At 51.8% G+C, this 18,929-nt stretch overlaps 1 protein-coding gene across 10 annotated transcripts in view; it reads right to left on the reverse strand.

Annotated features, from left to right (window-relative positions):
- Window positions 1-6,026: 6,026 nt before the first annotated feature.
- Window positions 6,027-18,929, reverse strand: part of ZNF618 (zinc finger protein 618) — a 153,005-nt gene continuing 140,102 nt past the window's right edge. For all 10 annotated transcript variants that reach the window (XM_063174587.1, XM_063174584.1, XM_063174585.1 and 7 more), the window contains 2 exons: window positions 15,463-15,567; window positions 6,027-14,701 (listed from right to left, as the gene is read on the reverse strand). In XM_063174587.1, coding sequence (XP_063030657.1) covers window positions 13,188-14,701; window positions 15,463-15,567 — 1,619 coding nt within the window. In that variant the 3' untranslated portion in view covers window positions 6,027-13,187. The remainder of the gene's footprint in view (window positions 14,702-15,462; window positions 15,568-18,929) is intronic.

An 18,929-nucleotide genomic window follows, 5' to 3' on the forward strand; every position in this document is an offset into this window, starting at 1 on the left:
TGCAAGCACTTGCCAAGATTTGGGATTACATCTGAAATGGCTGAATTCTGAGTCCTTGCTATCCAGAGGTATTAAAAAGTCAAAACTGCAGCCACCTGCCCTAGTCCCCCCCACTTAAAGGGCTCAGGGTGATTTCAAAGCCCCCTGTGCTCTTTGCTGGAGAGGGATCTGGGGGCAGCTGGGATGGGCAGCACCTCCAGCACCCTTTGCAGGAACCCAGAGGCCAGAGAGGGGCTGAGGGAGCTGGGGAGGGTCTGGAGCCCCAGGAGGGGCTGAGGGAGCTGGGCAGGGGCTCAGCCTGGAGCAAAGGAGGCTCAGGGGGCCCTTGTGGCTCTGCACAGCTCCTGACAGGAGGGGACAGCCGCGGGGGTCGGGCTGTGCTCCCAGGAACAGGGACAGGAGCAGAGGGAACGGCCAGGGGAGGTTCAGGGTGGACATTGGGGAAAATTTCTTTACTGGGAGGGTGACCATGGCCTGGCACAGCTGCCCAGGGCAGGGGGTCCCTATCCCCGGAGGAATTTCAGAGCCAGGTGGATGCAGCACCTGGGCACAGGGGGCAGCGGTGCCCGGGCAGTGCTGTCGGACCCGATGGCTTTAAAGGGTTGCTCCCACCTGAGGGACTCTGACCCTCCCTGTGGGTGCGGGGGCACAGGGAGCGCTCTGAGATCCAGTGAGAGCCATCCCACCCGAGGGCCCAGGCTCTGTCACCAGGGATGGGCTCCTCCTGCCCCCTCGGCTCTTCATTGACTGAAGGAGGAGCTTCACTTCCCCCACTCCCACCTCCCACTCAGCAGCTGAGGCTGGGCAGGAGCGAACCGCTCTCCTTGGTGCTGTTCCCACATTAGGAAAGAAAAAGTGACGAAGGCAACAGCCTTCCAATCCTGCAGGAGCTGCATTTTTTGACACTGGGTAAATATAAATGCCAAAATTAATTTCTCTGGAAAGAATGAGCAGCACACGATCCTACAATGTTACAACAGAGAATGACTTGAACTTGAGAGGCAGTGATGGATCTTGCCCTCCCATCTAGAACTAAAAGCAGCTCCTTTCAGCTCATTGAACATGGAGGAGGATCCATCGATGCAGCAGCGTTCAGCTGTTTGAAGGTGAAAGAGGCAGCAGGGTAACCAAGCCACACAAACTCATGCAAAACACCTGATTGAAATAAATCTGATTGGAACAAACTCTGCTGTGCGCTTTGTAGCTGCTGTCCTTCTTCAGCACTCCGAAAGCTGGAAAAGTGCCACCACGTGTTTGTGCCACAGGGATCTCTCCCACAAGGACGGTTCAGGATTGTAGTGGTGTTCGCAGGGGTCTTAGGATGAGGGAAGAGACGAGAATGTTGACTCCATGTTTCAGAAGGCTTTATTTATTATTTTATGATATATATTATATTAAAACTATACTAAAAGAAGAAAGGATTTCATCAGAAGGCTAGCTAAGAATAGAAAAGGAATGATAACAAAGGCTTGTGACTGACTGAGACAGTCCAGACAGCCAGACTGTGATTGGCCATTAATTAGAAACAACCACATGAGACCAATCCCAGATGCACCTGTTGCATTCCACAGCAGCAGATAATCATTGTTTGCATTTTGTTCCTGAGGCCTCTCAGCTTCTCAGGAGAAAAAATGCTAAGGAAAGGATTTTACAGGAAATATCATGGTTACAAAGGGCGGGGTGACTCTTGAGGATGAGGTGACCCTTGGTGCCAGTGTCACCCTTGGAGCTGCCTCTTTTCACGGGTTCCCCCTGCCCTTGGCCATCCGGGGGTGAATGGGCTGCTCTGCTCTGGTACCACTGCATAGGAGGGTCCCTCCTCATGTGGGCAGTGCCCAGCAGTGCCAGAGCACCAGGAGTGGGTGTCCCGTGGGCAAACAGAGCTCTCAGTGAGCAACCTGGGAGCTTCCTTCCTGCTGGGGCACATCCAACCTCCACCATCCACGCCTGTGTGCTCTCCTGCGGCACAGCTCAGGGACATTTCCCCCGGTTAATTCGTTCAGAGCCATTTCCCCCAGTTAACTCATTCAGGGCCATTTCCCCTAATTAACTCATTCAGAGACGTTTCCCCAGTTAACTCATTCAGAGCCATTCCTCCAGTTAACCCATTCAGGGCCATTTCCCCTAATTAACTCATTCAGAGACATTTCCCCAGTTAATTAATTCAGACCCATTTCCCCAGTTAACCCATTCAGGGCCATTTCCCCAGTTAACTCATTCAGAGCCATTCCCCCAGTTAACTCATTCAAAGCCATTTCCCCTAATTAACTCATTCAGACCCATTTCCCCTAATTAACTCATTCAGAGCCGTTTCCCCCCAGTTCACCCAGTCCCCAGTGCTGCTGGCACAGCTCTGGCCCAGGAGCACCCCCGTGCCTCACACCGAGCACACAGCACTTGTTCCCCCAGCACAGATTGTCTCTCCTCGAGGAGAACAGATGTTCTGGGTACTTAAAAAGAATCTGTTAATTTGCTGTGACTTACAACCCGTGCAATTTAAAACCAGCTTTCCCAGAGCTGCAGCACTCAGCCTCAGGAGCTCTCAGCTCATCGATCACCCCAGGGGAAATGTGCAGTTATTCTGCTGTTCATCTTCATAGCCACATCCCAGGCTGACAAATGTGCCACGGAGAGTGAACAACTGCTGCCTCCATCACCTCTCTGGAAATGAATCTGGGACCTGTTTTGTGGCACCAGATAGGAGGGAGCTTGGCCACGGCCCTGGGGGAGCAGGGGCAGCCACGGGCGGCGGCTCCTCCAGGAGAGCAATGGGAGGCTCCAGCAGGTTTGGAAGTGGGTGATCCTGGAGGTCCTTGGGAGATTTGTCTGTGCTTGGTGCTGAGCAGGCACTTCTGGCTACAAAATTCCCGGACAAAAAAGACCCTAAATCCAAATCCAGAGGCAGCATCTGCCTGACTGCATCCCAACGGGGGAGAGGGAGGAATAGAATTATTAGAAGACACAAAAGCACAGGAGATGCAGCTCTGCAAGTGTGCAGAGGACCTGTGAGGATCTGGGAGATTGATGGTTTAGTAATTTTTATTTCATGTCTATTTTCCAGTGCAAACCACTTCACACTGGTCTGTTCTGTCAATATTTCACTATTAAATGTCCTTTAAAATTATTCTCATTCCCTGTTTGTTCTTCTTCACTGTTTTGTGGGGTGTTCTTGCCAGGAGAAGGGATCCTGGAACGAGTCCATGCTCTCCTTCCTGAGGAGCCAGGGGAGGAACTTGACAGGGGAGCAGGAGCTTGTAACAGGAGCATTGCCCAGCTCGCAGCTGAGCCTCTCAGGGACCCAGAGCTCTGTCCCTGACCAGCCTCACCTGGGGCACACCCTGCTCCTGCAGCCCCAGCTCAGCTCTGGCCCTCAGCCCTGTCCTGAGTCATGCTGCTGCCCTGGCTGCCCTGGGCTCTGCCTGCCTGCCCAGCTGCAGCTCCCCTGCCCCATCCCCACGGAGCTGCTGGGCTCTGTCTGACCCTGCATCCCCTCTCCAAATCCGGCCTCTGAGCTGCAGGTTGATTCCCTCAGGACCTCAGCCCTGCCCTGTTGGGAACGATGAAAGTTTGACAAGAAAGTCTCACAGATATGGATGCTTGGCAGAAAGATTTTTAAATGTAGAATCTGAAGAAGGAATAGAAATGAAAGCAAATATTGATATAGAAGAAAAGAACCAAGGAGGTAAAGGGTGTGTTAGTTAGAAGGGGTTTTTATGGCTTAGAGCAAAGGATAAACCCACCCCAAACAAGAAGATGTTTTTACCAAGCAGAAAGATAGCACAGGCAAACAAGCCTGCTGATGTAGCAAGTAGAAAAAAGGTCTCAGAATTTTCCACTGCAAGAAAACTGAAAAACAACTTCTAGCTTAAACTGTAATTTACAGACTTTTAGTGGTTGGAGAACAGTAACATGAATATGGTAATTACAGTAGTTATGATGGGCTATAGGTAAAAGTTAAGGTATAGATTGGTTCTACTGTATTCAGATACTCAGCAAAGAAAAATTGTAACCAAACCCAAAGGGTCTCCAGGCCTGCCTGCAGCTGGAGCTGACAGCTGTGGGCACAGCTCTGTCACCCACCACCCTGGGCTGCTGTAACCTCTTGGATGGAACAAACTGCATTTTGTATACAATAAAGTGCATTTTGGAGAGCTGCCTGGAGTCCTGCCTCTCTCATTCAGGCTCTTACACTGCCCCTCATGAAAATCTCCATGAACTTGCCCAGGGATCTGACTCCTGCCCATCCCAGGAGCAGCGGGGCCCCCTGAGCCCCCAGCACCTTCCTTGGCAGAGAAACAGCAGAGGCAGCTCCAGGGCAGAGCTGTTCCCTGGTGAGGGTGGCTCAGGGGGCACTGCTCACCCAAATTCTGATGGCACATGTGGGGCCACCCCAAGCCCAGAGCCACAAACACACCCGGGCTGCTGCTCCCTGCTGCTTCCTACCTTGGTCCCACACAGCAGCTCGGGATGAGCAAACTTCCATCAGAGAAAACTCCGGGTACCTCGAGCAGAGCCTGAACTCAGAGCTACCAGTTCCTTTCTTGCTCAAGCTAAAGGAGTTTTGTCCTGTTAGGGCAGAAATCAGGGAATCAGGAAACACAGCAGGATTAGCTTAAGCCTCTTCCACTCCCATTAGCAATCTTATTTATCCTTTTAAATGGCCCCAGTAAAAGGGACAGTTGAGTGCTGGGAGCTGCTGGCATGCCAGGGATCCCATCTTCTGGGCCTGTTGGCTTTAAATTATCCACTTTACACATTTAGATCTTCAAACAAATCCCAACTTCTATCTAGTAGCACTTGAGGGCATCTGATCTGTTCACTGAAACCTCTGCTACAGCAAATCCCCAGCAAAGTCTCAGCCATTCTCACCATCAGATACTGAGAGCTCTGTTTCTTACTTTGGTTTATCTTCACATTTTACCACTGGCCAAGAGTTTATCCAATGTCCAGTCCCACTGTCATTCCATGTCTTTGGCTTTTGCTTTTTCCCAAGGCACAGATTCACTACAAATTCACTAATTCTCCAGCAAAGATTTTTCTGCTTGTTTTTTTTTTGGTGAGTGAGGGGTGGGTGCAAGGTTAGAAAATCTCAAAGGACATCAGGGCAGGTCAAAGAAAAGGACATATGGAGTGTGACAATGGGATTTTCCAGTGTGAGGCCTGGCCTCATCCTGGTCTCTGTGCTTGTTTCCCTTGGCACAATTCCTGGTGGTCTCTGGTTGGTTTGGAGGTGGGTTGGAGCTCCAGAGAGCATCAGCAGGTCCCAGTCCCAGCTGTCAGTGCCCCCTCACCAGCACACCCCTGGGACCCCAGTCCCTGGTGCCCCTTTGGGCTCTCACCATGGGCACTGCCAAGGGCTTGTCCTGGGAGGAGCCCAGTGCCCACCCAGCCCCCAGAGCCCCTTTCCCCCAGGAGAAACCAATCCCAGCTGGAGCTGCTGGCACAGGTGGGATCCCTGAGCAGAACCTGGTGCTGGCATTGAGGCTGCTGGCACAGACACCCTGAGCTGGGCTGCACCTCCTGGGGGGGGAACCCCAACCCCAAGGGACAGCTGGGGGCCTCTGCTGCACAAAAACAGAGACAGGAGCAGTTCATAGCCCTGGCAACTGAGTGTGGGACACAGGATACTCTGGGAAATGCTCTGGGGGGCTCTGAGTGCCCCAGGGATGTGGGGTGTGGAGCTGTCCTGCTGCTCAGTTCATATGGCTGAGGGCAGGGATGGATGGGATGTTGGGAATTAGGAATTGTTCCCTGGGAGGCTGTGGCTGCCCCTAGATCCCTGGCAGTGCCCAAGGCCAGGCTGGGCAGGGCTGGGAGCACCTGGGACAGTGGGAGGTGTCCCTGCCATGGCAGGGGTGGCACTGGATGTCCCTTCCAACCCAAACCATTCCATGATTCTGTGGGATCTGTCAGACACCCCTGCTGGGAGCCAGGTCACTTCCATGGATGTTTCCCCCCTCACAATGGCACTGGGGATGTCCCAGTCACAAGCTTGAAACACAGAAAATATAAAAAAACCCAGACACTTTTTTTCCCCTAAAGGTTGTTTTATTGTAAAACCATAAATACAACACTGACATGAAAATCCTCAAGCAACGGATGCTTTCTTACAGTTACAGTTTGTCTTCTGCCTTGGCATCAATTCTGAAAAGAATGTTGCAGAAACATGTCTCTAAGGTATTTCCAAATAACCGAACTCTGGCCTGGAGCTCGGCCCCTTTGGAAGCTAAGTGGAACTATTCCTCCTCTCGTGGAATATTTCCATTCAGACAGCAACAGACTTGTAAAAACAGCAACATTTAAACACCTTGATATTTTTTTTTCTTTAATAATCCTTTTCATTTGACGTCAGTCTAAGTTTCAAACAGCACTGAATTTATTTAGCTGAAAAAAAAACCCGAAACAAAACAAAAACAAAACAAAATCCTAAAAAGAAAAAAAAAAAAACCTCAGAACTTGAGTTGGCCTCAAGTGTTCGCATATCACAATGAAAATCAGCAACTCAACCCCGTGCAATATTGCTCTCTAGTGAGTCATTTGATCCACACCAACAATACATGAGACTTCAAACAGGTTTTGTTTTGTTTATTAACACAGCAAGTGTGACATTAGATAACCTTTTAAATACAGTACATGGTACAGCGCGGGGCCAGCTGCCCGCACGTTTCCCGTTATGAAGACAAAGCCAGCGGTGGCGGTTTATAAAAATATTGTGTTGCTACAAAAGTATAAATTAATGCTACCGGTATTAAGAAATATTAAACACATAAAACTTATAAGGATTAAGAAAAATATTCATTAATACCTGTAGAAAACTCTGGCCTAAAAAAGATATTTTTTGTATATTTTTTGTATATTTTTTTTTGTATTTTTTAAGATGACATGGTCGCACTCGCAGCGCGGGTGCTCTGTGGTATTGCCTAGAACATCTGCATCTACAGAAAGGAAGGAAATGCACACGAGTTACTGAGGGCAGGGAGGGCCAGGAGGGGCAGGAGAACATTAAATCCTTTGCTTGATGAAACGAGTTCAGCTCCCAGGAGGAGGTTTGGGAAATGGAACTCACGAGTGAGGAACAGCTTCTCTTTTCAGACTGGCTGCAAACAAGGATCTCCTGATGGTTGGCTGTCACCATGACACTGTCTGGCTACGGCGTGGACTACAATCCTCACGGCCTGGGCAGAGTGTCCCCCCACTGACAGCCTGGGCTGCCACCTGCCACCACTGGGCAGGTCATCCACTACCAGCTTTCCTTCAAACAATTCAGAAAAAGGAGTATTAAAGTACCAGCAAGCTTCAAGGGACCATGGAAAACAGCTCCTAAATCTGCTGCTCCTTCCAGAACACATCTCCTTCCTTGAGGGGGAAGGTCCTACACAGCAAGGGGAAAAGTTATCCCTTCTCCCACACCCCCAGCCCACTGAAGAAACAATCCCAGCCTATCCACAGACACTGCAGAGACTGCCACCCCTGGGAGGTGAGAACAAGGATTTGAGGCCAGTGAGGCTGGAAGTGCCTTTTTAAGGAGCTTTGGTTGTAAAAAGCAAGGGTTGGACGTGTCATCAACAATATTCCTACAATATTCCCATCATTAAGCCTGAGTTGCTCATCTGGGTCCCACTGTCAGGGATGCTACATAAAATCCTGCCAGTCATCATTCCTTGTTTCAGGAGCCAAAAATTCCAACTCAGCTGCCTATGGATAAGGAACCCCTCAGGGTCTATGGATACACCATTGTCTATGTGAGCAAAACTCTCCTGTCGAGTTACAAAGGACTCAGAACAGGAAAAACCTCAACTAAGCAGCCAAACTAAACCTGAAATTAAACAGAAATCCCACAAACATTCAACAGATACAATTAAATTTCAGGACAACCCACTGTCATTGGTTCACCATTTCTGGCCTAGCGTAAGCAGACTGTCCCAGGAGCTCAGCTGGGCCTCAGGGTTTGCTCAGGGACACTTCCAGAAGCGCCAGGAGGTGACAGAGCAGTGAGGGGACAGGTCCCACACACACAGGGAGTTCTTATTGCTACAGAGCGACAGCGTCAGGTCTGACAGGGCACGGGGCTCAGCTGGAGGCTCTGGGCATTCCCAGGGGATCCCAGGCCATGGAGCAGCAGAGGAAAGCTCAGCAGGAGCAGCAGACACTGAACACCCTCCCCACACTGATCCCACAGGACATTTGCTCCTCCACTGGCAGCTTCCCCTCTGCCGCCTCCCTCCCTGCAGGAACTGGCTGAGGGATGCACTGAGAGCTGGCAAGGCCTTGCTGCTGGTGATGAGGAGGAAAAGGCTCTGTGAACCCTCCTGGAGGGCTCTGGGCAGGAACCTGGCACTTCCCACCCCTACACCCAGTTCCTTTTCTCTTGGCAAGGTCCAGCCAAGTGTTTATGGAGTGAGCTTCACTCTGCAGCCTTGTCTTCAGCAACAGGGCTCAAAACCTTCCCCTCAGACCCCTCCCAGAGGAACAGAGCTCTCCTCCCTGAAGAGATTTCCCAGAATCTGCCTTTAGTATATATTTTTTTTTTCCATTACTCCTAATTACTCCATAGGGAACAGCTTGTCCCTTCCTGTGTGAATGCTCACAGGAGCCTCTGCCTCTCCCTCAGCCAAGAGGTGCCATCAGCAATCCAAGCCTCTCCTCAGCACAGAGCAGCACTCCCAGCCTTGGAGAACCTTCCTGGCTGCTCTTTTAATGCATTTTGATTCACCAGTAACATGGTGCTGCCTAGAAATGCCCAGGGCACTGTGGGAGCAGCAGGAGGTTCCAGTCCCCTGTCCTGTGCTCACCATGGCCAGAATGGAACTGGGTCCTCTGAGCAGACTCAGCCACCAACACAAACATTTTTGGTAATTCCTTCCCATGCTAAACCTTCTGGGTTATTGCAGACAGTTGGAGAAAAACCACCCAACCCACCTGAGCCATCTCACTGGACACTCCAATGCCACAATTTAGAGCTCAAGTCATTTCCAGAAGTGTCTCCCCTCTATTTTCAGTCATTGCCAGGTTCTGAGAGCATCTGCTGCAAATTCATTTGCAAAAGTCACATAAGGGTCATGACTCCCTGAGCTGCTACTGGACATCCTGTCTGCCCAGCAAGCACAGATAAACCAGTGCAGGTGCTTTGTGTGGACACTTAAACCAGTTCAGCTCAAGTTAAACTGGCTTAACCAGCAATGAAGGAACAACTGAGTTAGGCAAAACCTGAGCCCACAGTCAGCTGTCACAGAAAGTTTTACAGATTGCACCAGTTCAAACCCACCCACAGCAGTTTCCTCAGCACAGACAGAGAGCTTGGACAGAAAGGGAAGCTCACCTCCATTCCAACTCAAGCCAGGTGCAGGACAGCAAGTCCATCCTGCAAGCCAAACACAACCACTGCCTACTGAGAGGCAGGAGAGCTCCTTCCTGACCTCCTGGCTGCTGCTCCACACAGAAACAACCTCCTCAAGAGCTCTGCCTCTGTCCCATCCTCTTCACTAACAAGAGTGTTCAGACAGGCCCTTCCCTCTTGGGGCTCACCTGGTGCTGCTTGCTCCCCATCTGAAGGTCAGAATGCTCCCAAAGCAAACTGTGAAGCCAGGAAGAGTCTGCAAGGTCAGGCACAGTCAGCAGCAGAACAGGTGGATGCCTGAAGGCCACACACCATTCCTGCACCCTGACACATTTCACAAGGGAGATTAAAGAAAACCAACAAGCAGAAGGCAAGTTCTCAACATGACCCACCAGAGGATGATCCCAGTTCTGAGGATTTCTCCTCCCAGCTCCAAGGGAGCAGAACCTCACAACAGCCCTGGCCAAACTCAGAGCCTCTCCTGAGCAGTGTCCCAGCCCAGGACCAGCAGAGCTCCCTACAACACCCTGGCTGCTCCTCACCTCTGGGGCACCAAACAGCAGGAACAGAGAGTTTCCAAATTTCAGACCTTGGAAAAGTACTTTTGCTCCTCAGAATGTGAATTCAAGCCTGGAAGAAGGAAGAAGAGCAAAAACTTGGCATTTAAGGTAACTGCATGTGCTCCAGATATGCTTCTCTGCTTTTACTGAGGCCCAAGTGACCCAGAGAGAGCCTGGAGCAGCCCAGCACAAGCAGCTCCTCTGAGCTGGGCACCCTGCAGCCATGTGCAAGTCAGGAAAAGCTGCACCTTCCTGCACTGAGTCTCTGGAGAAGGGGCCAAGCAGCCCCTCTCCTCACCACCTCTGAGAAGGCTCCACTTTAGGCCCTTAGGTTTTCTCTTGCTTTTGCAGCTGCTGAGTTTTTAAGTCTTTGGGAGAATCTCATCTGCCTGACTTCACTGCTTAACACCCATCATTAGTGCAACTCCAAGTGAAGTTGCCTCAGAGGGGCAGTTTTTGGGATGGGGGAGAGGGCCAGTCCATCCCTCTCTTTGGTCAGCACCACCAGCAAACGCCAGCTCTGGTGCCAAACCCACAGTGTGAGAAGGGAAAGGGGAGGTGGGATGGGAGGTAGGGGTGGCTGTGGCCTTCCTGCATGCAGGCCCTCAGTCTGCACCACTGCTGGGCACAAATCCCTGCACTTTGCCCAACTCAGCTCCAGGGATTTACAGCTGTGCTAACTCTGCCCACTTCTCACCAGACAACGTGAGCCCGAGTTCACAAATTCCACAGAAATCATCTACATGTCCCTTAGCAAAGGAGGGCTGGGGCTGGAGCTGTCTTTCCAAAGGAATCCAAGGGCTCTGCATGTTCCCCTGAGCACCAAAGAGCTCTCAGGGTCTCAGGTGAGCCACACAAAAAGGTGTAACGTGCCATTAGGAGAAGGAGCTGCCAATCCTGATCCCTGTGCCATCAGCTGAGCTGTGTGGTACCTCTGTGCCCACAGCTAATCCTCTCTGGGACATGCACCAGCCAAGTTTTCCTGCTGCAGGTACCAGTGGGCCTGGCACACATCTCACTCACTCAGGGTTCATTTCTGTCTGCCACAGGTTTCTCCTGCCCTGGTGGCTGGGCATGCAGGATTTGTACAGGAGAAAACAAAAGCAGCAAGAAGGAAAGCTGGCCCTACAGCAACCCCTCCATCAGCCACTGACAGGGAAATCAGGAGTCCAGGAGCCTCTGCCTTGGCAGCTCCTGTTCATGTGGCAGGCCGTGTGCTTTAGGCAAAAATTAACACTTCAGGAGACAATGGTTTTGGTCTGATGGCAGTAACAGTGCTGAGAGGTCAACCCAAACACCAGCCTCAAGGCAATGGAAGGTTGAAAGGGCTGGAAAGGGCAAGACAGCTGGTGCCAAGGTCTGTCCTCGTGAGCCTGGCGTGGGGAAGGGTCCAGTGTGCAAACTGTGCCCCTGAGTCCTGTGGCAGTGCAGTGTCAGGGAGTGCCTGTGAGGTTCAAGGCATCTGCACACAAAGCCTGAGAGATTGGGTTTGCTATTTCTCACGTCTTGCAACTTGCAACTTCTCTTACAGCCAGAGCAGGGCAGGTGGGATCCTGGTTTAACATCTGCTCAACAGCAGCACTGCAGAGAGGGTCTCCAGTTTCCCCCTGCATTGCCAGCCAGCAGCAAACTCCCTGTGCTGCTGAAGGGCTCCAGCCTGCTCTCAGCAGGGCCAGTCCTCCTCCTGACCCTCCCACACCACTGGGACCGCAGCTCCAGAGCTCCTGGAAGCCCAGGAGCTGAAAAAAGAAGAATTTGCTTCAGTTTTCCTCCAGGAGACAAGTCCCAGCAGTGAAAAATGCACAGTTTGGCACCAGAGGTTGGGAATTGTCCAAGAGGCACCAAAGCTGGCAGAGCCTCTCCAGCAGCCCAGGAGCTGTGCCTGCAGGAGCTCTGGCCTTGGGGACAGCAGAGTGACCAGATGGTTTGGGGTTATGGGGATCTCTAATTGCATTTGGGGTGAGCCAGTTACGTGTGAAAGTTTCGGGGCCCGTGGCCTTCCTGGCCAGAACAGGTCAGCAACAGAACAAGTAGTGTAATGCACTGTAGGTATCAAAAAGACATTCGTGCCACTAGAGGAAACCATTCCAAACAAAAAGGGGAAGATATTCTTTGCACTCAATCAGGAGCACTTACATTCAGAAGGATCTTTGAGCCCATGCACTTCTCTAAGCTTCCTTCAAACCCCAGTTTGACAAAACTGGTGAGCTTTGTTCCCCTGAAAAATCATACACCTTGGTTTGTCCTTGGCCTTGGGAAGGGTGGTTTGTGTGTCACTGAGACACTTCTAAACAAAAATCTTTAGGTACAAGGGTTCTCTGGCAGACCTGGCAAGCTTACTGGTGGCCCACAGCCACCTGTGCTGTCACCATTTGCTTTTCTTGGTTTCTAGGCTTTGCCACATAAACAACTGCTGAGGTTCCCATAAGAACATCATTTAATTGCAAATGGACTACTCTAGAACAAGTCTGAGAACACTTGATGTACAAAATTCACAGAAAAGAAAATTAACACCGGGAGTTCAGAAAAGAAGTTCTGCTGTAAAAAAATATAAAGCCAAGAAACGTAACAACTTCTGACAGTTTCTGCCATGAACCATTTCTCTTAGTTTGAAATCAAACTTATAATCACTTGCTGCCATGTTAAACTCAAAACTGGGAGTAGAGACAAAGGAGTAACTTTTGTTTTTTGGGAAAAAAAAAGGATATGGAAAGGTTAAAAATAAAATTAAGAATCAAAAACCTTAAAGCCTCCCTTCCTGATTTCTAAAGATGCCGGTGTTGGTGGAACACAGCTGCCCTGATTCACGCACCATGCCAAGAAGGCTGCAGCCAAGTGCCCTCAAGGTGTACAGTTATTCAAAGGAGCAAAGTCCAGTGCAGAACTGGTCTGGTCAATGGAGTCTGATTATCCATGGCAAGATGGCCCAGGGGACAAGAGGAAAGGTGGGGTGGAGGAGAAACAAAAGAAACTTCAAGTCACTTTAGATCTCAGCTGCCTGAAGACTTTAGAACATCAGCCTCCCATTCGTCTGCCCACTTGAAAACATTAGAAAGTCTGTCAAGTCCACACACTATCTATGGAAAGGAGCACATTCCTGGCAGAGGGCTGTCTCTCTCCTGTGCTCAGCTTTCCTTTCAAACTTAATTTTATATATATTTATATTTTTATATATATATAAAAAAGCACTTGGTTTCCAGGGGCATTCATAATGAGGTCCACAGTGTTTAGAACTTAAATTTCTTTTTCTTTGTTTGGAACAGTGTTTTAAAGTTTTGTTAATTAAAGTCTTAAAGCATGTTGGACTTCAAAAACATGAGTTTGTTCATGTCTTCTGGACTGAGTAGCCGCCTCCTTTTGATCAAGAGTGCCTGCTCACACATATTTACACATTCGCTCCTGGCACCCACAGCAGGCACTGCTAAGAGCCAAAAGGCCAGCTTGGCTAGTTTCGTATGCTTTTGGGTAACACACGACCAGTACTGAAACAGGTCAGGGGTGGCCTGGAAGAGAGGTTCTTGCAAATAATCATAGACTTCACTTTTCCCAAACCAATCTTCTTCCTGAGCTGCTGTGGCCTCCCCTGCTGCACGAGGCTTCTTGGTTGAAGGTTCAAATTCTGCTTCTTCTGCCCAGGACTCTTTCACCTCATTGATGAGCTCGCAGACCTTGCCAATGATCTCTTCGTGCTGGTAGGGCGGGACGGGCCGCAGCTTCTGCTGAGGGTCCAAGATCATGGCTACCTTGTGTGCCGAGTGAACTTTGAAGTTCTCCTTCAGCGCCTCCAAGAAGAGGTGACAGAGTTTGCTGACCACGCCAGCGTCGTTGGCTTTGGAAGTGAACAGTTTCTCCAGTTTGACGTAGGTGGGCAGCACCAGCTGCAGCGTGGGCCGGTTCTCGTTGCTCAGCTCGATCACGGCCTGTTTCACTGGCGCCAGGATGGCTGCCAGGTTGCTAAGCAGGTGTTTGTTCAGGTTTTGGATGAGGTTCATCTTCTTGGCCCTGCTGTAGAACTCACAGATCTGCTCGTAGCGCTCGTGGACGAGCAGCAGGGAGTCGGTGACCGAGTTCCAGCAGGGCGGCGGGGAGGTCTCTTCCAGGGAGCCAAAGGTCTCCTTCGAGAGGCCCGTGGACCCCGCCAGGTCTTCACAGACATTCAGGAGCTCGATCACCTCGTGCATGTTGCGAGCCTGTAGCGTTCTCTTGTTGAGCACGCTCTGCACCACCGAGTTCAAGGCACAGGCCGAGCAGCGCAGGCACATGCCCGCCTTGGAGAACGCCGAGGAGTTGACCTTGCAGTCGGTCACGTACACCGTCCTGATCTCCGACATCACAAACTCCGACAGCACGTTCTGCACCCAGTGGTGGATGAAATCACCGTTGTCTCGAAGGTCCACGCCCTTAATGCCCAGGACGTAGCTCTTGATGTGGTTGCCCTCCACCTGGTAGGCGGTGAGGATGTAGCAGGAGTCGGGGCCGACGCTCTGCGAGTGGCAGGTGACCCCGATGCCGAGGCAGGCGTTGCTGCCCAGGGCGCAGGTGACTTTCACCTTCACCTGGTTGTACATCCGAGGCAGGTGCTTCAGAGCCAGGGTGTTGAAGTTGCCCAGGATCTCGGTGACGGAGAAGGCACCGTAGCGAGCCCCGCTGTCCACCAGCGTCTGCGCCAGCTTGATGAACTCCTTGCCGCTGAGCACGCTGAGCGCGCCCAGGTCGGTGCACATGACCCGCAGCAGGCGCTCGGCGATGTTCTGCCGCTCCTTCTCCGGGATGGCGCTGTTCCCCAGAGAGCCGCTCGCCGGCGCTGCAGGGAGACACAGCGGGCACACAAAGGGCCAGGTCAGCAACACCACGGCAGGAGAGAGCACAAGGCACAGAACAATTCTCAGAGCCCCCAGAGAGGTGGGACGTGCCCAGATGATGGAAGAGACAACTCCAACCTTGGGTTTGTTCCCCCAGGGTTTCTGGACTGAGGAACCTCCAGAGACAGGCCCTGCTCCTGTCACAGCAGCAGGGAGGAGATCTGCATCCTGTCCTTGGTGTGGGGATGGTCACAACTCAGCCCAGATGGAAAGATGGACATCAAATCACAGAATCCCAGACTGGTTTGGGTTGGAAAGGGGCATTAAAACCCATCCAGTCCCACCCCTGCCATGGCAGGGACACCTCCCACTGTCCCAGGGTGCTCCAAGCCCTGCCCAGCCTGGCTTGGGCACTGCCAGGGATGCAGGGGCAGCACAGCTGCTCTGGGCACCTGTGCCTATGTCACACCATGATGACTGGATTAATTTTTTAACTCCAGGCCAGAAAGTCTGACTTTGGATCAGAAGTTACCTTCTTGCAGGAGCTACCAAATGCATTTTCCTCACAAACCTTTCCAAACACCCCAGGGTTCTTTGTTGCACTCCTGTAGTGGGAAGGGGTACTCTGCTCTGCCAAGTAGGACATGATTTAAGGTGAAATCAAATACAGTTTGGTGAGGACAAGGGCCTTGTGCAGTGTCCATCACTGCTGCTCCCCTGAGGCTCCTGTTGGACAGGGACAAAGTGAGAAGCTGCTACGTACTGTTGTTGGCATTATTTCTTTGGAGCTGTGGCTTCCACTTCTCTTCAACCACGGGGAGAGGTGACCTGGGCTGCTGGCTGGAGGCAATGTTGTTCTCATTGTCAGCTGTGAGGCAAGAGACAGGGAGGGGTTCAAAGCACAAAATAATGCTTAAAGCACAAAGAAGAGGAAACTACTCAACTGCTCAGCATTTATGTAGGGCTCCTCTAACTAAGGGGACAACAACCCACCACACTCTCTTGGCTTTTAGGCAGCTTTCAGTGAGCTCACACAGCCCCCTCAGGCACCCTGAAACTGTCTTTGGACTCACAACCTACCACTCCCCAAAACGTGGCTGAAATGTGCCACATCTCTTCTGTGCACCAGGGATGTTGATGCCATCAGCACACCCTGGGGAATGTCTCCTCAGGAGCTGAAGCTGCACACCAGGAGCAATGGAAGCTCAGCCTGACTTGGGCCATTCATTTGCTTCTGAAATGAGGTGGAACAGACACTGACCCTTCTGTCCCCTCCCTGCCTCTTCCTGCACTGCAGGTGGCTGCCCTGTTCTCTCTGGGAAGCACTTTGGTTTGCAAGCTGTGCTCAGCTCCTCTGGATCCAAGAGTCTCACTGCAAACCTCAGGTCTGGTTTCTTCCCCGTGAAGAGCAAGGGCCCATCTCCTCTGGGGCTCTCCCTGTTGCAAACACAAAGCCAAAGTCTCTGGAGTGTGGGCCAAAGGCCATCCCACCCTGAGGCTGCAGACATCAAGCGACCCCAAAGTCTTTGTGTTTGTACTCCCATTTCTGTGTGTGTAACTGGGCTAAACATTCTGGCTGCCAGTCTGATGAGATCTTACAAGAAAATGCAACCAAGATCAGTAAAGTCTGTATTGTATCCGTGTTTTCCTCTCCTGTGCCCCAAGAATTTCTCCCCACCCTCCAGAGGAAATTCTCTAGTTCTTAGTGTGCTTCAGTATGAAATGGTGCTGTGAAACAGGCTGTGAAGGAACAGTGCACAGTGAAATGGGCTGGAAGAGGAAGCAGAAAGATGGAGAGACTGATGACCAGGCTGAGCAGAAGGATGGAAATAAAACCAAGGAAAAGAGAACAGGCCATTTGCTCATCACAGCTGGACTCATCACACTAATTCTGGACACCTGTCAGACACACCTCTCCTTGAGGTGGCCCATTAGGGCTCCTTTTACACTCAGGGTGCCACTCATTCACCCAGGCTGAACTGGATCCTCTCCTAGAGTGAGAACCACCATGGTCAGAACCACCTGAACTCACCTGGAGTCACTGAGTCTCCAGTGATTTTACAGGGAGTGCAGAGTGCCAGCTCAGGTGGCAGCCCCTGCAGCCTGGTGACAGCAGCACAGAGTGCAGTGACCCTGCCCTGTGCCCTGGGCAGAGAAACACGAGCTGGAGCAGTGCCTTGAGGCACCCACAGCTCTGCCAGGCTGCTCTGGGGGCAGCAGGACACACAGCACAGGGCAGAGCTGCCCTTGCTCTCCTCCATGTGTGCCAGCAGGGACAGCAGCAGGGCTGTGATGGAGCTCCAGGCCTGGGCTCCTCTCCAGGTGAGCAGCTCTGCCCTTCAGTGCAGGCACTGCAGAGTGCCCAGCACCTGGCACAGGCTGCTCAGTGGGCACTGCACTGGCACAGGCTGGGCAGTCCCCCAGTGACAGGCCATGGCCCAGGACAGCCTCTGGCCCTGCCTGGGCCTGTGTGTGCCCGGGGAGCTCCCTGGCCAGGCTGGGCACCCAGGGAGTGCTGCCAGGCCCAGCTGCAGCCACAGGCTGAACTTTGCAGGTGTGCAGAGATGTGAAGAGCACTCAGAGGGCACCAGTGACCACGTGGGACACATCACCTTTCCCCCAGCATCTGCCACACTAATTGCTCTTGAGCCAATGTCACCATTGTCCTCAACTCCAAACATCTGTGCGTGGGCAAAGGAAAATGCTGGATAACTTTGCCTGCTAACTTTGCTCATGGTTCAGGCCCTCCTTCTCTTGGTGAGGGATGGGTAGGGGAGAAACCCTCTGTATTTCCTCACCATAACTCTTTTATCTATTTCCTAATAATAGGGGATTTATTATATACAAATATCTGCTGGCATTCAGAGTGGCATTAATGAGATTTGTACATTTCACCCTCATCTTCCTTATCAGGCAGTCTGTGAACTACACAGATCATGGTTCTTAATTTTTCTTCATGCCTCCAATCCTTTAATCCAGGTTCAGCCTAGTCCTCCTTTTGTTTTTTTAGGCCTAGATTGTAGGAAGGGCATTATATGGCAGCACTCGACCTGAACAAAGTACTCTAAAGGGAGTCAAAGCTGTATATTGTTCAGTGTAATTACAGAACAAATTCCTCTGCCTGGTGTTCTGCTGTTCTATTTCTGCCTTTCAGCACCCAATTTACATTCTAATTGCTTCTCCTCACTGTGTAGCTGCTTTATGAAGCTATAATCTCTCCTTATTACCTTCCAGCCTCCGGCTCAGCCCTCTGAATGATTCAAGAGCCAGAATGTGCCTGATTTTGCTTCTGGAGGCCAGCAGCACATTCCCTGGCTTCTGTCCCTCGTGAGAAGGGTCCAGGGGAGGCAGCACAGCCACTGGAAGAGATCAGCCCTTTGTATTAGACAGGACAGAGCAAACTGGGCTGCTGAACACGTGAACTGAGGGAGCATTTGACCCATGGTGGCCTCTTGGCTTTCTGCATCCTGAAATGAAACATTCCCTGAGCAGGGACAAACCACTGCCATGCCTGAGTCCCCAGCCCCTGCACCCTGCCTTGTGCCACCAGCTCTGCTGACCACTGCAAGGTCCCTGCACTCCCACACTTCAGAGATGTTGGGGCAATGCTGCCTCTTGGATATGGAAACCCCAGAATCCCAGACTTGTTTAGGCTGGAAAAGACCTCTAAGATCATCGAGTCCAACCATCAGCCCAGCCCAGCAGCACATTCACCACTGATGCCACATCCAGGTGTTCTCTGAGCACTCCAGGGATGGTGACCCCACCCCTGCCCTGGCCTCAGGGTGCTTGAGAACCCTTCCAATCTAAACCTCCCCTGGAACAACCCGAGGCCATTTCCTCTTGCCCTTGTCAGTTGTTCCCGGGGAAAAGAGACCGACCCTCACCTCACCACAGCCTCCTGTCAGCCTGAGGGCACAAAGTGCTGCCAGGGCACCTGCAGGCCCTGTGTGCCCTCAGTGCTGTCTGCAGACACAGCTCACCCCGAGCTGGGCACCCACCAGCGCTGCCCACGGGGCTCCTGTCTCTGCTTGGCTCTGCCCTCAACCAGAGCTGCACACGGGGAGAGCTGTGAGCACAGGGCTGCCAGGCACCACCCCCGAGGCCAGGGAGGGGACAGTGAGAGGCACAGAGGGGACAGGGGACAGTGAGAGGCACTGTGAGGCTCAGAGGGGACAGGGGACAGTGTGAGGCACTGTGAGGCTCAGAGGGGACAGTGAGAGGCACTGT

Source organism: Melospiza melodia, chromosome 22, assembly GCF_035770615.1.
Source record: "Melospiza melodia melodia isolate bMelMel2 chromosome 22, bMelMel2.pri, whole genome shotgun sequence".
Taxonomy (NCBI): Eukaryota; Metazoa; Chordata; class Aves; order Passeriformes; family Passerellidae; genus Melospiza; species Melospiza melodia.